We start from the raw sequence: 22741 nt of genomic DNA, 5'->3' as shown, positions 1-22741 counted from the left end.
ATGATCAGACTCACATTCCTCTTAGATTCTAAGTACCTTTAGAAGTTCCTTAAGTAGCACATTGTCCCAGTTGCATTCAAAGTATATTTTAAATGTTGAAAAATTGATTCACATAGAAAATTTCAGGAACATTTAAAAAAAAAACAACACAAAATAAAACCTGGAATGCTCTAGTACATCCTGTCTCTGACAGCTACATAGCATACTTAGTTACGTTAGGAAATTTGCCAGAGTATAAGATAGCAGGGTTGAGACTGTTGATCATCCTCTCTGACCCATCCTCCAATATCAATGAGCTGAAGAAATCTTGGCAAACTAAAATGATGGGCTGAATCTAAAGAGAAATTTCAATAGGATAAATTAAAATACCTATTCTTTGGTTCCGAAGTACAGGAGAAAGGAGATGTCCTTAGCAGTGTTTTTGATACTGGTCTGTGGGGTTTAGTAGATACAAACTCAGTATTGTGAGTCATCATGTGACATTTTAGCGACAAATGTTCATGTAATCTGAGACCATATTAAGAAAGGCGTAGCTTGCCCTATTAAAATGGTTAGAGCCCCATTGTATTCTACTTAGATGACATATAGAGTATTGATGAACTGCATTGTGTAAATAGGAAGGCAGGCAAGATTATGTGGAGATTGGAGAGTATGCTGTAAAATAAATAATTGAAAAAGCTGGAGATACTTAGTCTCAAGAAAGATATAGGAGAACAGCATAGTACATTTGAACATTCAATGGGTTATCTTGTGCTTAGCTCTAGAGGATGCTTTTGACAGAGAAGGGAAAATAGGCGGTTTGGAACCTATGATTTCATCATTAGGAAGCTCACAGTGAGGAAACTCCGAAACTTCACAGAACAAATCTTCTTAATAAAAGATCTTGGGGTCATTGAAGAGTGGAAAGAAATCTCAAAAACCATATGGAATTGTTCAACTTTGTAGGCCTAGAGTTTCCTGCTGTACTGAGGGCTTAAATAGTTGCTTTTCAGTTGTGTATGACTCTTTGTGATCCCATTTCTTGGCAAAGATACTAAAGTGGTTTGCCATTTCCTTCTAGCTCATTTTACAAATAAGGAAACTGAGGCAAATGGTTAAGTGACTTACCCAGAGTCATGCAGCTAGTAACTATTTGAGGCTGAATTTGAACTCAGGTCTTCTGATTCTAGGCCTGACACTCTATCCACTGTACCACCTAGCTACCTGTTTAAAGTACCCAGTCATATAGCCACCATATGTCAGTGGTGGCACTTGAAGGTTCTCTATCAATTATGTTATATAGCTCCTCGCTAGAGGGCATAAGTGGCATTTGTAGAGAGACAGAGTTGGCTGATTCTAAGAAAAAGCTTCCTAACAATTAGAATTGTCTAGAAGAAGAAAGTAGTGCCCAAGAAGGTATGTTCTTTGTTACCCAAAGCTGTCAAGCAGAGACTGGCTGACTTGTTGTTATTAATATTTTAATGTTATTTTTTTCCTCTAATGGTGACTTGCTCTGTTTCTAAAAATTCTATATTTATGCAATATAGGAATGAGACTTTTTGTCAACTGCTACATAGATTTTCAGAATCATTTAGTTCCCTTTCAACAGAGTTTGGAAGTTAAGCTACAATTAATTTGTTGATTTGTTTGCATAATTTCAAAAACACTACAGTTGTAAATATCAGATTACAATGCTGCTTTTGTATGCACAATGGCAGTCAACTGAGACTATAATACCATAGATTTTGAGCTAGAAAAGATATTAAGCATGGCATTCTCATTTTATGAATGAGGAAATTGAGGCCCAGAGAGGTTAAATAGCCTATGTTTGGTCACTCAGGTGGCCAGTTGCAGAATCAGGATTCAAATCTGTGTCCTTTGATGTCAGATCCAGCCAATCCATGTTAAGATTGGTTTGTTTAAATAGCACAGGCTTTCACTTTATTTTAATTTTAATTGAACCAATGTATTTTATTATCTAATGTGTCTGATAATGTGTGGCGCTAGTCCCACTGTATTCTGCCATCAAATCACAGTTGGAGAATTGATAAGCTGGAATATATAGAAGGGGAGAGAATTTCCCCTTTTGTATCACTAGTTATTAAACAAACATTTATTATTAATAACAGCAAGTGTTTACATAGTCTCCAAAGTGTGCCAGGCACTGTACTAAGAATTTTACAAATATCTCATTTAATCCTCACAACAATTCAGGGAGCTAGGTGCTATTATTATCCCTGTTTTATTGATTCCTTTTTGTCCTGCTGTGATGATTTCTTTGCTCCACTCCTGCCATTTTTCACACAGTAAAGAAGCTTTGGATTTGGATTTTAGGTAATGTGTATACAGCTTATGGTTATACAAATGCTCTTGCAACTAAGCATCTTATTTATTTCTTAATAGGTCCTATATCTCCTTTGACTTGGTAACAGTGCCTTGGACTTATATCCAGCTGTTTGTGACCTGTTTGTTCAGTCTTGACAGGCTATAATGGTAGAATGAGGCTAAAGAGAAATTTTAAAGGATAAATTTAAAACCTTACATTTGGGCCCGAAATATCAGCCCCAAACTCTAAATTCACTGTGTTTTAGACCCAAAAGCTGTTTTTACTCTGAACTTCTTCCTCTCTTACCACTCAACTACATAGTTTTTGACTTCAATGATCAATTGAAATCGACATCTTAATTGCAAAATTGCAAGAGTTTTTACTCTTTTTTTTTAACTCGTACTCAGTTCATACTCTACCACTACTTTGTTCACCATTTGACATTGATGACTACTTTCTACTTCTCTGGGTTTTCATGACACCGCACTCATCTAGTTCTTGTGTCTCTCTTGTTGCTTTTCAGTCTTCTTTAAAGAATCATTGTCCATATCCTGCCTTCTAAAAAGAGTTTCCCACTAAACTTCTGTCTTGGGACTTCTTATTTTACAAGTACTCTTTCACTTGAGAATCACATTAGGCCCTGTGGGTTTAATTATGATGTTTATATAGAAGACTCTCATGATATATCTTATTTTACTTCTTTATGTACTTGTTTTACTTATATTTTATTCCTGAGTAACCCCTGAGTTGCTTGTGAGCTTTTCCAAATGAAGGTCCTCTAGTATTTTAGATTCAGTTTGATTTTTCATGTCTAAAATGGAATTTGGTATCCTTCTTAAACTCACCCTTCTATAGACTTCTTTCTTTCCGTGTAGGGCATTGCCAACTTTCCGGTCATCCATATCTGTAACCTTGAAGTCATCTTTGATCGCTCTCCATAGCCAGTCAGTCGGGTGCTAGTCTTGCCAGTTCTACTTTGACAGCATAACTTACATTTGTTTGTTTCTCTCCATTCATGTGGTGACCACCATAACTCAGAATCTTATTACCTCTTGCCTGAACTATTGATTTCCTTGTTTCTAGTTTCTCTTCCTCTCCAGTCTATCCTCCACACAGACCAAAAGATGGGCTCTCTTACTCCTGTCCTCAAGGACCTTTAGTGGCTCACTATTGCCTCTAGGATGAAAGACAAACTCTTCATCCTGGCATTGAACACTTTTCCCAGTCTGGCTTTAGTCTGCATTTCCAAGTTCCATTTCACATTGCTCCCTTTCATCTCCTGTATCAGTAAGGCAATAAATACAACATCAACAATAATAATGAATATGCCTATGTAGTTCTGTATTGCAAAGTATGAGAGACTCTCCATAAAGAAGGTAAAAGAAGTATAACATTTATGCAGACACCAGAGCACCATATCCCACAAGCCATTTATCCAATCTGTCAGAGCAGTAAAGCATTCAATACACAATATCACAACATGGAGCCTCGCCATCCCAAAACCTCTCTGACCGCCTGTTGGGGTCTTCCCCAAAAACAAACTCACAGCACAGCTAAGTCAGCCCGTTCAGCTCTATCATGATGGCGGCCATTAGCAGCCTTAACTGCTCGCTCGCTCTCTCTCTCTCTCTCTCTCTCAGCATTTCCTGTGACATAACTTCTCTTTTCCTGGCAGGAAGCTCCTCCTACCACATGTGACTTAGGCTTCCTGTGACATAAGCAGGTCACATGGCCTATTAATGGGTGGGAAAGATCTTCATACATAAATTGCTACTACATCTCCTCTGTGCTCTAATCAGATTGGCTTTCTTGCTGTTCTCAAACTTGACATTTTATGGCCAGCTTCTCTGCCTTTGCATAAGCTGCCCCAACTCTCCCCATATCCAGAACACACTATCTTCCCACCTTTGTCTCTTAGAATTCCTATCTTCTTTTAAGATTTACATTATATACCACCTCCCGTAGGAAACCTCTCTGGATCTCTTAGTTATTAGTGCTTTCTCTTTCCTTGTTAAACTAGCATGTTTATACTTGTGTGTTCACATGTTATATCCCATTAGTAGAACGTAAACTCCTTGTCAGCTGAGATGATTTTTCACATTGTCTTTGTAACCTTCATGTATAGCATAGTGCCTTGCCTGGGGAAGGTGCGCCATAGATTCTTTGTTGGATTGCATCTGGTGGGTCAAATGATGTCTAGTCAAGTTAGCACTCCTTTTGAGCCTCATTAAACATTTCTCTCTCTGCATACTGTATATTTCAAACTCAGTGCTTCGCACATGATGTGCCATCTTCATATGTGATATCTTATGTCTTTGCAAATTATGACTACTACTTAGTATCTGTGCAACTGGGCAAATCATGTTACCTCTTATGACTTCCATTTTTTTAGCTGCAAAATGAGAGTGTATGGGTGAGGTGGACTAGATTGTCTCTTAGGTACCTTCCAGCTCTAAATATGTGAATCTGTGTAGTACTAGTATGTGTACAGAAGTATATTGGGGAATATATTGTACATAGGAATTATTTGAATAATCTTTTATCAAAAACTATTTGTTACAGATTTATAGCATTAAAATATTTCACTAGTTTTTAAAAATAAGAATTGGCAATTTATTTTAGAAGTCTGAAAAACTTCTTTTAAATTTTAATGTAAACAGATTAAAGAGAACCTTAGTTTTTCCTTTTCCCTTTTTCCAAGTAAAAAACGTTTCATAGCCAAGGAAGTAAATGTTTTTAATTCCACTGCATGCTGCTAGTACTCAGGGTACTATTTAAATAATTAGACTTTCTATTTCCTAACTTGACCAGGGATCACTTCAGCTACTCATTATCAACTTCTTTCTCCATCCACCAGTCTTATGCTTCTCATCATATTCAGACCAAACTTAGTTTTTTTCTGGTGTTCAGATGGTCTCACTTTTAGAGACAAGCTCAGAAGTTATCTAATCCTCTCCATACATGCGACTTTTTTTTCTGTAGTAGTTTAGTTGCGTGTTTGTTCTGTTCCTCAATTCCAATAAATTTTCCTTCTAGGATTACTAGTATTTAACCTAGACTTTTCTTTTCTATAGTTTATCAGAGAAGATATGAAATATAAGGATGCTACTAATAAACATAGCCATCTGCATAGAGAAGATAAACATATTACTGTTGAAGACTTGTGGAAAAGATGGAAAACATCAGAAGGTAAGAAAAACTGAAAATGCTAAGATTCAGACTTTTCATCTTTTCTCCATTTAATTTTTGTTAAATTGTTTCTTTTCCCAAAACATTATATGAAAGAATTTGTTTCATCAATAATGTTCTATAAATGGCAGTGTGTGGTGATAAATTTTCAGCATTTTAAGGATTAATTTACTTTTGGACCTATTTAGTTTATCAGTCAGTAAGATAAATATCTATTCAAGTAAAATGCATTTTAATAACTTGTGGTTATGAGAGGCAAGTATTAAAATTCTTAGAGAATGCCAGAGTCTAATTATTGCCAGTAGTTTTGACCTCTTTTGACCAAATTGACTGATTTAAATTCATTCTCCTTTTTTTGACCCTACCCAGACTCTGTGAAGGTTTTAATAGGAGTTGGAACCATCAGTACATGGGGAGGGGAGAAGTAGTGAATCACGAATTTATTTGGATCATTGACATCTATTGTTACTAAGTTTCATATAGTTCTTAAAACTTGTATTTATCTAACACCTGTACTGAATGATTCCCACTCTCAGATGCATGTTGATAAGTCTTTCATCCCCAGCTCTACTGGACGTATCCCAGATTCTTACTCTGCTCTGACTCTTGGATCCACTATTCTCTCAGTGTGGGACCATTTGTCCTGCCATTGCTTCCCAAGGTCCTCAGGGCTTTGCCATCTGACCAACTACTTTCCCTACCAGAACCCATTCCATCTTGGCATGAACTCTGTCCTCCTTTATGGATATTCTCCCCCAATGAGAGCAGGGATTGTCTGCCTTTTCTCTTGGTATCCCTTACACTTAGTACATTTCTTGGGCCACAGTAAATACTGAATGAGTACGTTCCCATTCCATTCCGTAATACATTTTTCCCCCAAGTTTCTAGTCTTAAAGTTGAAAGGACAACATATTGTTTGTTACATATAGTAAATAAAGAAAAATGTGACAACTGGAAGTAAAGAAATAGTAAAATATTTAGTGGTGAGGGTTGGAGAGATACAAGAACTCCAAGACTGAAGTTCCCGAAACAAGCTTGGGGCCATCTGGAATGAATTCACAGACTCAAGCATTCTTTAAGTCAAGGTGGCAAAGATTTATTATGCTTTTTAGTGGGCAAGAGTTCTTAGGGAACCTGCAACCTTACAAGGGTTCAGGTAAAGTTTATGTAGGTTAAACTATAGTAAAACATGTGCCAAATATGCTAATTAGGTCGTTCGGGGAGGGATCATGGAGTGATTAAGGAGTGGTTACTTCTTAAAGGAACATGCACTTTTTGTATCTACTGCACAGGTTATTTTACCCAGAGTTCCCTGGGAAATAGCCCAAGGAGGGGCTACAATAAGGTGTGGTTTTAAGCCTAAAACATCACTAAGTCAATTAATGGTCAGGGCTGACTGAGAAATACCAGGCTGCCTCCATCATCCAGTTCAGGGCTATCCAAAATGGCCTGCCGCATGCAGCCTGCAGTGCGATTTACGTGGCCGGCTTTAAGCATAGAAATTTACGTAAATGCTTCAGTAAATGAAACCGAGCTACCCCAGAGCTCTGACTAAAATGGCAAATCAAAATATATTGTCTGTTGTTTCAATAAAAACCTAAGGTTGGACAGCTCTGATCTAGTTAGACAAGATAAACATAGGGGAGTGTGTGTGTGTGTGTGTGTGTGTGTGTGTGTACATACACACACACACACACACACACACACACACACATATATATATATATATATATCTAAGTCTAGGATACACATAATAGGTCAGTGAGTGGTAAATATCTTTATGACCTAGTACACAGCCAGTTCAAACTAATAAATTCTGTAGGTACAGCTGACTACTGAATCAGGAGGAAAGATAAATGTTTTGCTAGGGCATGCTGTCCTTGGGCTAGAGAGGAACTGCCTGAGGCAGTGTTTTGAGGCTAGGTAGAAATATGATTTTGGAATTGGGGTCCAAGCACAGGCATCCAAAGCACCCCATCATTTAGGAATACAGATAAGAAAGCTAAAGAAATAATTAAATATGCAAAATATATAAGGGAAATTAAAATACAGAGAACATTTTTCTAATAATTTTCTTGAGATAGACATTGAATTTAGAGGTTTTTTGATTATCCAGGTGGTCTTTTATCCTTTTCGCAAATATAAGCACCTAGTTGTAGAATACTTGATGATTTTGTTATTATTGTGAAATTTATGTAGTAAATTTATTGTTCTTGTTAATACCTATAAGTCTAACTTATGTGAAAGAAGTACTTTAAATGCTTCTTTTTGAATAAAGAATATTTTTATATTACCTTGCCAAAAACAGAAATTAGTTTGATAAGTACTTTGCAAAGTCTTGCTAATTATTACCTGTTGGTGTATTATTCTCAAGAAAATTAATGCCATATTTTTACCAGTAATTGTATATCGGTGATAAGCTTATATATGTTTTTGTTAGGGTAACAGAATTGACAAATCAAAGAATGTTAAATGTTTTAAAATAATCCATTTATTTGGATGTCTGGTGTCTAACAGTTTCAAATTTGTGTCTTTTCATGACCCTAGAATAAGTGAAAAAGCACTCTCGGTGAACTCATTGTCAGGCTATTAACACAATGGTGATGACAGAGGCCATGCACTTTATTTATAGGGGCATTTCTCAATTCATTATCGACATTAGTGTGTAGAAAATCAAGTAACAAATTAAAAGCAGTGAGGGCATTCTTGAGAGTCACTGAAAGTTAAAAGAGGCTCTAGTATTGTACATGTATGAATGTATATACTGTAATGTATATACCGTATGTCTGTATGTCCTGCTATATAAGCACAGACACTAATATTTTGCTTAAGTATACACAAACAACATATATACTTCAGTGTTTGTATATGTATGTAGGTTTGTGCTTATATACATATGTATCATGTTGTAGGCATATTATAGTACTATGTACTCTAAAACTGAGTCAGACGTATGAAGAGAAAGAAAGCAATCTGGCGCCACTTATTCTAAGAGGCCCTATGTAATTTCCAAGGCATTATCATGGTAAAATAATTGATATTTATGTTATGACTGGATCTATCAAAATAGGGTTAGTCAGGTTCAGTGTTTTCTGTTACAAGAGATTGGGTTGTATATAGTATGTCTTAGAACGGTTTCTATCAAAAATTGTTTAAATAAATGTTTTGGTGCTTGAAGTGGTAACTGCAGTTTTCTAAAAAGTTCTGTTATGTGGCCCGTCATTCACTAAGAATGTTGAATCAACTCAGTGGTAACTGTTTTCAGCTGAACTTGTATCAGATGTAATTCTAATGATGATTATAATATTAGTAATATTAGCTAAGTTCATATAGTTTTTTAAGGTTTACAAAAATGCTTTACACGTATGTTATTTGATCCTCATGACAATCCTGGGAGGCAGGTGCTATTATTTTTTCCTATTTATAGATGAGGAAATGGAGGCAAACGAGATATAAGCAGGGTCACACAGCTACTAAGTGTCTGAGACTGAACTCAGATTTTCCTAACTCCAGGCACAGTACTCTATCCATTTTACCATAGAAATCTAATCAGGTCATTACATATCTTTATGGAAGTCTGAATCTTAAGTAGGAGCTCTGAACCTGGGGTCTACAGACCCTCAAATGGTTCGCTGTTAATATTTCAGGGGATCTTTTTAACTGACAAGGAGAAAAACTACATCTTTATTTTCCTTAGTCTTATGTATTTTATTTTATGCATTTTAAAATGTTATTCTGAGAAGGGGTCCATAAGCTCCATCAGACTGCCTGAGGGGCTCATAATACAAAGAACATTAAAATCCTCTGATCCTAAAGATTGTTTATTGATGGATAATTGTCAACTGGAGAGAAATAAAGTATTCTTATATAGGGATACTTGCATTGATTTCATAGTTTAATGTTTTTATTGTTGTGTTGAATGATACTTCCATCAGCACAAGAAAGTTGACTTGTTTGGTTTACAGATGAGAATAGTTCAGTGAAAGTGAGCTATATTGGAATGTCATATTAGAATTCAAAGTGATTTTTTTTTAATTTAAATTTATTTGACATATTTAGTTTTCAGCATTGATTTTCACAATAGTTTGAATTACAAATTTTCTCCCCATTTCTACCCTCCCCCCCACTCCGAGATGATGTATATTCTGGTTGCCCTGTTCCCCAGTCAGCCCTCCCCTCTATCACCCCCCTCACCTCTCATCCCCTTTTCCCTTCCTTTCTTGTAGGGCAAGATAAATTTCTACACCCCATTGCCTGTGTATCTAATTTTTTAATTGCATGCAAAAACTTTTTTTTTTGTTTTTGAACATCTAATTTTAAACCTTTGAGTTCCAAATTCTCTCCCCTCTTCCCTTCCCACCCACCCTCCCTAAGAAGTCGAGCAATTCAACCTAGGCCACATGTGTATCATTATGTATAACCCTTCCACAATACTCATGTTGTGAAAGACTAACTACCTTTTGCTCCTTCCCAACCCATCCCGCTTTATTGAATTTTCTCCCTTGACCCTGTCTCCTTTCTAAAGTGTTTGTTTTTGATTACCTTCACCCCCATCTGCCCTCCACTCCATCATCCCCCCCCTTTTATTTTTTTTTATCTTCCTCCCTCTTCTTTCCTGTGGGGTAAGATACCCAACTGAGTATGTATGGTATTCCCTCCTCAGGCCAAATCTGATGAGAGCAAGGTTCACTCATTCCCCCCTCACCTGCCCTCTCCCCTCCTCCCACAAAACTGCTTCCTCTTGCCACCTTTATGTGAGATAATCCAGCCCATTCTATCTCTCCCTATCTCCCTCTCTCAGTATGATGCTCTCTCATCCCTTAATTTCATTTTATTTCTTTTAGATATCTTCCCTTCATCTTCAACTCACCCTGCGTCACACATATATATACACATAGATATATACATACATACACATTCACTTATATATATATACATAAACATATATATATATATATATGCATATTCCCTTCAGCTACCCTAATACTGAGGTCTCATGAATCATCCATGTCCTCTTTCCATGTAGGAATGTAAACAAAACAGTTCAACTTTAGTAAGTCCCTTGCAATTTCTGTTTCTTGATTACCTTGTCATGCTTCTCTTGATTCTTATGTTTGAAAGTCAAATTTTCTATTCAGTTCTGGTCTTTTCACTGAGAAAGCTTGAAAGTCCTCTATTTTATTGAAAATCCATATTTTGCCTTGGAGCATGATACTCAGTTTTGCTGGGTAGGTGATTCGAGGTTTTAATCCTAGCTCCATTGACCTCCGGAATATCGCATTCCAAGCCCTTCGATCTCTTAATGTAGAAGCTGCCAGATCCTGGGTTATTCTGATTGGGTTTCTACAATACTCAAATTGTTTCTTTCTGGCTGCTTGCAGTATTTTCTCCTTGATCTGGGAGCTCTGGAATTTGGCGACAATATTCCTAGGAGATTTCTTTTTTGGATCTATTTGAGGAGGCGATCGATGGATTCTTTCAATTTCTATTTTGCCCCATGGCTCTAGAATGTCAGGGCAGTTCTCCTTGATAATTTCTTGAAAGATGATATCTAGGCTCTTTTTTTGATCATGGCTTTCAGGTAGTCCAATAATTTTTAAATTATCTCTCCTGGATCTATTTTCCAGGTCAGTGGTTTTTCCAAGGAGATATTTCACATTGTCTTCCATTTTTTCATTCCTTTGGTTCTGTTTTATAATATCCTGATTTCTCATAAAGTCACTAGCTTCCACTTGCTCCAGTCTAATTTTTAAAGTAGTATTTTCTTCAGTGGTCTTTTGGACCTCCTTTTCCATTTGTCTAATTCTGCCTTTCAAGGCATTCTTCTCCTCATTGGCTTTTTGGAGCTCTTTTGCCATTTGAGTTAATCTATTTTTTAAGGTGTTGTTTTCTTCAGTGTATTTTTCAGTATTTTTTTGGGTCTCCTTTAGCAAGTCATTGACTTGTTTTTCATGGTTTTCTCGCATCCTTCTCATTTCTCTTCCCAATTTTTCCTCTACTTCTCTAACTTGCTTTTCCAAATCCTTTTTGAGCTCTTCCATGGCCTGGGACCAGTTCATGTTTTTCTTGGAGGTTTCTGTTGTAGGCTCTTTGACTTTATTAATTTCTTCTGTCTGTATGTTTTGGTCTTCTTTGTCAGCAAAGAAAGAATGCAGAGTCTGAGACTGAATCTCGGTGCGTTTTCGCTGCCTGGCCATAATCCCAGCCAACTAACTTGACCTTTGAGTTTTTCAGTGGGGTATGACTGCTTGTAGACTACAGAGTTCTATGTTCCACGTTTGGGGGGGAGGTGCCAGCTCTGCCGCACCGGCATTGCTCCTTCCCCAAGGACCCCCAACCCGAACTGGGCTCAGATCTTCGGCAGGCTGTGCACCCCTGCTCTGATCTGCCACTTAATTCCTCCCACCAGGTGGGCCTGGAGCCGGAAGCAGCAACAGCCATAGCTGCTCCACCTCCGCTGCCCCCGGGGCTGGAAGCGGAACCCCAAACTCCTTCCACTCCTGCAGCTTTTCCCACTAACCTTCTCAGCAGTCTTTGGTGTTTGTGGGTTGAGAAGTCTCCTAACTGCCGCAGCTCACTGAATCAGGGCGCTAGGGCATGCTCTGCCCGGTTGCTGGTCTTGTTGGTCCACGCCGCTCAGGCTGGGCTCTGCTCCACTCCGTTCCCAGCTCCCAGCTCCGTGCGGGATAGACCTCACCCAGAGACCATCCAGGCTGTCCTGGGCTGGAGCCCTGCTTCCCTCTGCTGTTCTGTGGGTTCTGCCGTTCTAGAATTGGTTCAGAGCCATTTTTTATAGGTTTTTGGAGGGGCTGGGCAGGGAGCTCAGGCTGGTCCCTGCTTTCCAGCCGCCATCTTGGTTCTGCCCCCCAAAGTGATTTTGATAAATGTGAGAAGTGAATTAAAAATAACATTGTATGCGTGAAAAAAAGGCAGTGGAAAGAATTATGTACAAGAATATCTGAGAAGATTTTAGGTTTCACAGTGAAAAACACTGTTTCATTAATGCTATACTTTGTTAGTAAGAGTACAGAGTAGTAGAGTAAATATACAACATAGTATTCATAAGAACTGTGAAGTAGTTTTTCCTGCAGTAGACTAAATGCTTTTTTTTTTTAGAACAATCCATTGTTAATGTATTGAATGTATTGTTAATGTAATGGTAATGCAATTTGAAGATCTTCCCATCTGTTAATAGGCCCATGAGACCTGTCTGAGTCACATGAGCCTGTGGTGGGAGGAGCTTGCTGAACGGTAGAGCAGGAAGGGGTGGAGCAGAACTGAGAGGAAGTGAGACAGAGCAATCAGAGCTGGGAGAGAGAGAGACACAGAGCAGCAGCGAGCCATGGAGTGATTTTCCTTGAGGATGTTCGTTTGTGGGAAGGCTTGGGGATGACAGTACCTACTGCATTGATAATGTATATAGATTTCTTTGTTGCTATGATGGATTTGGCTTTCTGGTGTTTGAATAAAATGTTTTGGTTCTGCCTGCAATGAAGAGAGTCTGTTATATCTTGCAATTCATAACTACACTGGCATAGTCATAGCAGCTGTACTCGCTATGGATATCACATTGGCGCTACAAACATTGTGTACAGTTCTGGGCTTCAGAGCTAAAGAAGGCTATACCAGTCTCAGAGAAAGTTTAGAAAAATTAAGCTATTAAATTATTGCTTTTTCAGGGGGAGATATAAAGGATCTGAGTTAGTCATATGGGGAGAAGAAAAGGATTTAGTTTAATTTAATACTAGCTTTTAAGCAAATAAAAGTGTCTTGTCTAGAGAGGCAATCCTGAGACCAAGACTTCTGTCTCTTTTGAAGATAACAGAAGAGCAAATGAGTTCACATTTTATTAGAGGAAATTTAGGTTAAATACAATTATGATTCCTCACATTTGAGTAGTGCTTTATGGTTGACAGTGTACTTTCACATCCATTATCTTACTGGGTCCTCACAAACTTGTGAGAAATTTAGGGCAAATGAAATTAACATTTGGTATTCATTAAAGCATTGTTTGAATGGTATGACCAAGACTAGAACCCAAGTGTTCTGACTATTAACATTGTATTATGCTCCCTCTTAGATATAAAGAATAAGTTCCTGATAATAAGGATTGTTAAATTTTTAACCTTCAGGAAGATTATGGCAATTGCTATTCTATAAAATAGATTTTTACTTGTGATAAAATGTGGTCCTAAATGAAAATGGAATCTTATGTGAAAGTAATTTCCTTCTCTTTCAGAAGTATTATATTGAAGTATAGGTGAATGGCTAGTTAGTTCATTTTCTTAGAAGATGATACTGATACTAATAAAGCTAGGGTTGTAGAGCTGATCACTTTTCAGATTACTATTCTCTGTGTTTCTATAATCACTTTACAATCCTGATCAGTTGTGTTAAAAGAGTATGTTATTAGTTATAAATCAAGGAAATGCTGAGTACTACTAGGAGAAAAACCTAAAAATTTCAGCCATACGAATGTACTACAAACAAGTAGTAGAACCACAAATACATATATTGAATGAGTATTGTGTGTGTAATATGACGGTAGGCATTGTGAGGAATGCAAAGACATAGCTCCTTATAATTTCTTCACAGAGAAAAGTGAAATTTTTATATATATGATATATATTTCCTTGTTACTTGACAAATCTGGTCCTTCTATTTTAACTAATCCTAAATGAGTGAGGCATATTATTATTCCTGTAAAAGGATTATAGTGAGTTATTTCCCCTAGACTTAGCTGAGCATATTCAGACATGAGGCTACATGGACTTCTGAACTCCAAGCAGAATTAGAGAAGAAGAGACTGTGAAAGCCAGGCTTTTGCAACTTGACATCTCCGGTTTTCAGGTTATTCCCTCACAGCAAAGTCACACTGTTTTGCAGCCTGGTTTTCTTATACTTGGTATGACCTCTCTGTCACACTTGTTCAGTCACTTGCTAAATCTTGCTATTTCTACCTCAGCAACCTCCCTCACATTGGATTCCTTCCCTCACACAGCCTTCACCTTTGTTTAGGCCCTCATTACCTCTTATCTGGTCTCTTAATTCATCTCCCTGCCTTGTCTTCCCTTCTCCGTTGCATGTTCCACATAGCCATCAGAAATTTTTAAAAATTTTTTAAAAATTTTTTTAAAAATTGAGTATATGTCACTTCCCTACTCCATAAACTCCAGAAGTGCCCTGTTACCTTTAGGATCAAATGTAAAATCTTCTCTTCGGTTTTTATAGTCCTTGACAATCTAGTTCTACCCTAACACTATTATTCACTACTCTCCTTTCTGTACTCTGTGGTCTAGCCAAATGAGCCTCTCCGGTCTCTCTATATACAACTTATTTCTAGTCTCCATTCCTGGAATGCACTTCTTCCTCAACTTCTTAGAATCTTGTGTTTCTTTGAAAATTCTACTCAAACTCCATTTTCCATAAGAAACTATTCCTAATCCTTCCAGATACTAGTTTGCTCTCTATCAAAAGCAATAAAAACCCTTGAATTTATCTTTGATATTTTATGTATACTTATTTATTTACCTGTTATCTCACCTGATAGAATTAAGATGCTTTTAGGGCAGAAACTATTTAATTTTTGTCTATTTAGCCAGCACCTAGCATGATGTTCCAACTTACCCTGTCTACTGGCTGCTTTGCTACTGCTTATAAACATCCTTCCCTACCCTCAAAAAATTCTTACTTGATCCATCCATCACTGCTTGCTATCATGCTATATCTTTCTTCCCTTTTGTGGTTAAGTTTCTTGAGAATTTGGTTTTTGATGTCCTTCAAAGCTCTGTCCTGGACCCTCTTCTCTTTTCTTTCTATGTTATTTTACTCGGTGATCTCATCAACTCCCATGGATTCAATTATCATCTTTATGTTGATGATTCTCAAATCTGTTTATCCAGCCCTAACCTTTCTCCTGATTTTCAGACTTGCAGCTTCACTTGCTTTTTGGATATCTCGATCTGAATGTCCCAGGTTGAACTCATTATCTTTCCTCATAAACCCTCCCCTCTTCCAAACTTCCAGGTAGTATAGTTAGAACAGTAAAACTTTCCTATCCCTGCTAATTGCTAGTACCTTCTCTCAAATTACTTTTGTAGGATATACTCTGGGTCTACTGTTTCAACCCTTACTCCCATGAAGAGTGGAGTCCCCAGATCATAGTTTCTAGGTTCTCTCAGGGCTCTAGGGCAAGGGTGGGGAAACTGTGGCCTTGAGGCCACATGTGACTCTTTGACTGAATCCAAACTTCACAGAACAAATCTCCTTAATAAAAGGATTTGTTCTGTAAAACTTGGACTCAGTCAAAAGGCTGCACCCAAGGACCTAGAAGGCCACAGATCCTCTCCCCTCCTCCCCAGCATGTAGGGTATTCCTGAGTGTGTATGTGGATGTCTTCCTAATGATATAAATTTCAGAAGCCCCTACTAATGGCTTTCCTCTCATGATAAGTTGATGATATCACTTAGCCAGATTTAAGCAGGCTTTTAGAGAAGAGTATTTTACCAAGGTGGTATTGTAAGACATCTTCCTTTCCTCCTCCCAAAGACATACCATTTCCAGGGGAGAGTAGTCTTGAGGTTAGAGAGCATGTATGGCAAAGGGATAATAGTTCCCAGAAGTCCTTTTGATGTTTTTTCTTATGTATGGTGTAGTCATCTCCTGAGCTCTTTGCAGAGCTATGAATCTGTGTAGTCTGTCCTTGGCTCTTAAGGCTATCACCACTGTCAGCTGTTCTAGGAATGCTACTAAGAGGCAGATGGGAACATGTGAAGCCATCCAGACTTGTGGAATTAGAACAGTCTTTAGCTAAGTAGAAGGGAAAGTCTGAGGTCACCTTGCTTACTTGAATCTCTTGGGTTCTACACTAGCTCTCTGGTTTTATACAAGTTCCTATTGGACTTTACCAAACCCCTCACCCACAAGGCAGCTAGTACACATACTTTGGAACACTTAGAGCTTGATCAGACATTGAAGACTTCACTGCATCCTGGACCATCACCAGTCCTGACTTTTGTCTTACCACTGGACTTTGATGACTCTGGAAGAGAGAGTGAAACTAGATTTTGTGCAGCTCTGCCTCATTTCAGTCCAATTCATGCACAAGTCAGAACAACACCCTGTGATGTCATTGGTCCTCTTCAAAAACAAACAAGAAACAACACAACACAAATTGTGCAGTATCACTGCAGTTTATCCAATAGCTTTCAAGGACTTTACACACTTAAAGTATTTGTTGGATTGATGTATTTTAGGACTGGGATGTATTTTCACATCGTAAATATATCTGGACTAAGCACTAGAAATGTATTCCTGCTGGATAAATGTTTTGGGGCTAAGTGGGATAGGTTGATTTCGACCCAGCTTTTATATTTTGTTTTCACTTGTATTCATTTGTTCATTTATTGATTCCATCCATCCATCCATCCATCCATCCATCCATCCATCGTTTCATCTACTTACCCCCCCCCCCCATTATGTATGTGTTGTTTCCTTCAATAGAATTTATGCTTCTTCAAAGCAGGGATAGTTATGTTTTTGTTTCTCAACTCTCATCACCAAAAACAGTGTATGGCTCATAGGAGGACCTTAATAAATGTTTGTTGAATGAAGCAATGTTAAAATCATTTCGTAGGCCCCTTGAAATTGGGTTGTGTGTGTGCGCTCGCCTGCGCATGGGCTCAGTGCATGTTCCCCCCCCCCCCCAACAAATTTCCATGAAGGATTTTAGAACCGAGTGAATAAAGGCTCACCTGATAGCCAAGGAAGACCAAAGTTCCAATCCTGCCTCTAAGATGTAATGGCTTTTTTCCCTGGGCAAGTCATCTAACCTCTTAGTGCTTTAGGTCTAGGTAACCCTCTTAAGACTGAGCGTTGCAGAGAGGGCACCAACCTGCATTGTAAAGGGAGTTTTCTTTATATGAGAGTTCCCACTAACAGTGAAATCACAGGTCTACTCCCTATCCACAAATTTTATGTCTCTAATTTGGTAAGTGAAATGAAAATACAACCTTATAGAGAAATAGGTTAACAATGATAGCGATTAGGATTTTTAATAGTGTTTTCATCACTATTTCTCTTGTTTAAAAACTGTCATTTGCAGTAAGTTTTACTGTTTCCAATGCCTTGAGGAGAAAAATGCTCTAGAGAAGCAAGCATATTACAGATAACCAACTTGGTTTAATCACCACAAAAATGTGATAAAGACACCTGATACTTCTTTTGTTTGGGAGTTTTGATAATTTTCTTTCTTCAGTCAAGTTGACTTATTTGGCATGTGGTTGGAAGGGATGAGCAAATTTGAGGTTGTTGCAGCTTGATGTCAAAAGGATGATAGGACTTATGGAGTTATAGCTGGAAAAATTCTTGAAGCTTAACTAGACCAAGCCTCTCATTTCTTAGCTGAGAAAATTGAGGCCTAGGAAACTTTGTACAGTAAGTTGAATATTGTACAATAAGTAGAAGGTTGTACAGTGAGTAGAATAGCTAGCCTTTGAGTCTGGATTCTGTGTTTCTAAATCCAGCCAGCTCTTTCATTGCACCATACTGTTTCCTTATAGTAGGGTCCAAATGCGTAAGTCAGCCCTCCCCTTCTTGTCAGTGGTTTAAAATAGCATACAATATGGCATTTTTCTGTCTGTTAGGTAGATATGGAACAAATGAAAGTACTCTATCATGTTACTGTGAGAATTTATCATCACCAGATCAACAGGATCTATTACTTTGGGCCATCATCTGGAACTTGCAAATAGCCTTGTTGTAAAGAACCTCTTTGTCTTGGATGCACTGGAAGTTTTACAATATCTTTTTTTTTGGTGAGGTTCTAAACTATATTTGTAGCTGTGGAAAGGGTAACATGGCATTTTAAGAAAAAATTTAATCCTTGTTATGTGTATCTGCTGTTGTGTTAACATTTTGGCTTTCATATATTTTTTCTATAATATTCTTATTTGAAAGTTAAGCATTTGTTAACCTTTCATAAAGCATTCATTTTTCATTGTATGCAATGTTAATATCCCCAGAGTAATGTCTGCTTTTTGTATGGAATGTACATACAGAATATTAGAAGTGTCCTTACTGGTACCTCTGATAAAAAAAAAAGTCCTTCATTTCTCTTATATATAAAGTAGATTATACATTCACATTTATCAGTATAACATTATAAAATGCTCAGAGTGAGTCTCTATTAGTCAGGTAACATAAAAGTTAATTTAAAGCACTTAGAAATTAGGAATACACTCCTTCCTATAAATAAGAATTAATTTATGTCCATTCAGTTACAGGCTGTTGCTAACCCTCTTTTAATCAGATAACTTGGTGGTATATAGAAGTAGCCAAATAAGTAAGTTTGAAGGCCATGAAATGTTATTGGTCTCTCAGTGATGATCATCTGTTTAGTATTTCAGCTCCTGTTTCCTTTCTATAAGGTATAGTTATTAGGGTCCTGTTTGGTTCCTTCTTTCCTTCTTCACTTTTCCTGTTGAGAATTATGAAATGGAGGGAGATGAGAAACTTAGAAATCAGAGAAACCAAGGACCCATGATGTCTGGTTTTTTAAGGTGAATAAAATTGTACTTGTATTTGGGGAAGATAGTTGAGTTTCAGATGACCTTGACTTCCTTTTATGTGCCTTTTAATATCTTGTTGGTCAGCTCTCAAGGTACAATAGAAACTTATCATTTGTGTCATGATAGTGTACATAAATTAACTACATCACCACTATATCTCTCTGTACCTTTTTCTTCATAAAGTCTCTGAGAATATATGTTTTCACTGTCCGGTTCATTACTAAGGTAGAACATTTTCTGTAATGTAATTAACTGTGTCATGTTTTCGTTGTAATTTACTAAAGATATACTTTTCAAAGACTGAGTGTGAATTTGTGCAGAATTGCCTTCTTATGGTTTTCTACACACCTGAATTGCTCTACATTTTTCCTCTGCTGTGTTCACAGACTCAAGGGATACCTCAAGTTTGGAAGTACAGTAGCAGAACCTTCTCCAGAAGGTAAAAATGAGGGCTGGCCACTTGTCACTGTTTGTGATTCACTATTTAGAATCAGTGGGCTTGTTTTGAACAGCAGATTGTTTTTTGTTATCCCCACTACTGGGAGCACATTGCCTATGGAAGTGTTGCATTGACCTTTCTTAATGTTTGATGGGGGGTGGGAGGGGTTGACTTTTGCTTACCATCCTGGGCATTAAAATGCATGCAAGCAAATTCTGTAAAATATTCATTAACATCAAATTCCTCTCTGAACAGGACTAATATTTTATTCTATCTCCTTTTTAATGTGGAAGCAGAAATTGTTGGCTCTTTATAGTTCCCTTTCCCTCCAAGTGTGTCAACTGTTTTGATTGTTTTTAAAATAATTCTTTTGTCTTCTTTAAACCTTCTTCATTATGCTATCTTGTTGTTTGCTCATATAGAGGCTACAGTGTTGGAAGGTACATAGTTATACAAATTAGATGAAAATTTGAATTTTCTAAGGCCACCAAGCCAGGCTTTACATTTGATTATGCAGTTCATTTATTTCAAACATAGCTTTGTTGTTCAGTCTTTTTTTCCGTTGTGTCCAACCTTTCCATGACCCCATTTGGGGTTTTCTTGGCAAAAATGCTGGAGTGGTTGGCCATGTCCATCTCTAGTTCATTTTACAGATGAGAAAACCGAGGCAAACAGGGTTAAGTGATTTGCCCAGGGTCACATAGCTACTAAGTATCTAAGGCCAGATTTGAATTCAGGAGGATGAGTCTTCCTCACTCCAGGCCGGTCACTCTTTCCCCTGCGCCACCTACCTGGCTGACTTAGTTTTAAGACTCCAAATTTTGTTTTGACATCTGGGATATGCCATATCTTTGAGATGGCCAAGGATCCTGTCTAGAAAGCTCTTTTCTTTCTTTCTATGAATACTCAGCCTCTTTTCTATGTATTATATCAAGTAGTTATTTTGCACATGAAGGTCTTCTTAACTAGAGTTTTTAGTGATACTTATTGTAATTCTTGGCCTTTCCTCTCTACCTATTTTTTGTCATCTAGCTTCACCTTTAGTCTTAAAGCATATTGAAGAATGTGAATCCCATATAGATCCTTCAGATTTCACAATTCATTTCTGATTAAGTAATCTTTTTGTTCTTTTTTAAGTCAAAGGAGTATAGAACAGAAGCTGAAGTAACAAAGGGACAAGTCATCTGGTAGAAGGAAATTTACTTGGGTCGTCAATCATCAGGTATTTATTGAGCACACACTACGTTTGTAGTATAGGCCCTTTCCCAGAACTTAGTGTAGTTGAGGAGAGAATATTTGCACATATGAAACATTTAGAAAATAATTAAGTGCTAAATTATTGATTACTGGTGCAGTAGGAATTCAGAGAAGGGAATAATCCATTGTAGACTAGAGTTCTTAGAGAGGCTTCATAGAATAGATAGAATTTGATCTGAGCCCTGAAAGACGAAAAAGATTTAGACAGATGGGGACTGTAGATAAGGCACACTAGGTCTGATAAACACTCGAATAAAGGGGTACAGGTAGATGTAAATATGAAGCATTCAGTAGATAATGAGGTCACTCACTTGGCCAGAACAGCAGGTGTGGGTTTAAGATTAATAGGAAATTAGGTTGAATGGGTAGTGTGGTATCTGATCAGTTTATGGAGAATCTAGAAAGGCAGGTAGTGGAATTTGGACTTACTGTAAGGAGCTGCTACAGAATTTTGAGCTGAGTGATATAATCAAAGTAGTAATAAGGAAAAAATAGCCTGACAGTGGTGTTTTAGGTGGATAGATAAAGGTATTGGAGACAGACTGATAGCCAAAAGGCTATTGTATAGTAATTTAGATATTGGATGATACTATCCTAGACTAAGATGGAAGTAATAGAAATAGAGGAGGATATGTGAATCCAAGAGATATTTTAAGAGAAAAATCATCTAGACTTAATGAAAGATAAGGTAAAGGAATTGAAGGACCAACTCGTAACTTCTGGATTAAGAAGTTGGAAGAACAATGTTATTACTAATAGTAAAGGACTAGTAGAGAAGGGAGGATATTTTTGGTGTGGAGTTAATGAATTTTATTTTGGATGTGACAAGTTTGAGGTGATAATACAAATTTACATAAAGATAACACAGCAGTTGGAAATACAAATCTTCATCACAACTTAACGGTTGGAAGTAAAGATATAAATATGAAATTAATTCACATAAGTAATAGTTGAATGCCTAAGAGTAATGAGTTCACTAAGGGGAAGTGAGCATAGGTAGAGAAGATCAGTACATTCAGGGTAGAGTCTTAGGAGAAACTTAAGAAATAAAGTTAGGGAGACAACTAAGGAGTGAACAAAGACAGAGGAGGAAACCAGGAAGATGGTATCACTGAAACTAAGAGAAGAGAGAATTTCAAGAAGGAGGGGGTAGTCATTTGTTTTATGTGTGTCTTTATAGGATTGAGCAAGAACATGTGAATGTTTAATTGGAAAAACAACTGAAAATGAATATGCTTTTGTTTATGGATAGCACATTTTTACTCATGAGTTTGTTCACTCATCTCCCAGTGTGATTTCATTTAAATATTGTAAGGATACATATAGGCAAGATTTTGATAAGTGAATTAGGAAAAATACTAAAGCATTGAATTTGAGATGCTAAAGGAAACTTGCCACTGACTCTTGGGTTTGTTTCTAACTTTTGCAAAGTCCATGTGAAGATAAATTTTCTGATAAAAGGTTTTCTTTTTTAAAACATTAACATATTTTTTGGGAAAAAAGGAAAAAACTCAAATCTTTGTAAAATATATGTGGTTAAGCAAAACAAATTCCCACTTTGGCCATTTCTAAAAATGTATGTCTCATTGAAAAAACTTTTAGTGACATTCCCTTCGAAAGAGTTCCATTTAATTTTTTTGGAGAGGGGAGAAGCAGCCAAGAAATTTCATGTCTTTGTGATTTAAGCACAGTTGTGTTTGGCTTGATTTTGAACAGTTAGTATCAGAAGCTTATAGAACTAGAACCTCATTATTTTCCATGTTTTGCCTAGTCCCAAAACTTTGTTGTCAGCAATCTAACAATAATGAGGCTAGAATGTCCCTATAATAATTGAGATTTCTGCCTGCTAGTTGCATATTTCTGAATAACAGCCTGAGACCTTAACAAAAGGTAAGCGTATCTCAGAATGCAGTGTGAATCTCTTTAAAACAGATTTTTTTTCAGTGACTGTTTTTTGAGCTTCAAATATTCCTCATCAATAAC

General features: G+C 37.2%; 1 protein-coding gene across 2 annotated transcripts in view; it reads left to right on the top strand.

The window, feature by feature from the left end:
* The window catches only part of STIM2 (stromal interaction molecule 2), a 169545-nt gene that overhangs the window by 84626 nt on the left and 62178 nt on the right, over positions 1-22741 (top strand). For both annotated transcript variants that reach the window (XM_036764099.1, XM_036764098.1), the window contains exon 3: positions 5380-5494. In XM_036764099.1, coding sequence (XP_036619994.1) covers positions 5380-5494 — 115 coding nt within the window. The remainder of the gene's footprint in view (positions 1-5379; positions 5495-22741) is intronic.

The sequence above is a fragment of the Trichosurus vulpecula genome, chromosome 6 (genome assembly GCF_011100635.1).
Source record: "Trichosurus vulpecula isolate mTriVul1 chromosome 6, mTriVul1.pri, whole genome shotgun sequence".
In the NCBI taxonomy this organism is placed as follows: Eukaryota; Metazoa; Chordata; class Mammalia; order Diprotodontia; family Phalangeridae; genus Trichosurus; species Trichosurus vulpecula.
The sequence above is the reverse complement of the archived record's forward strand: the minus strand, read 5'-3'. Positions and strand labels throughout refer to the sequence as shown.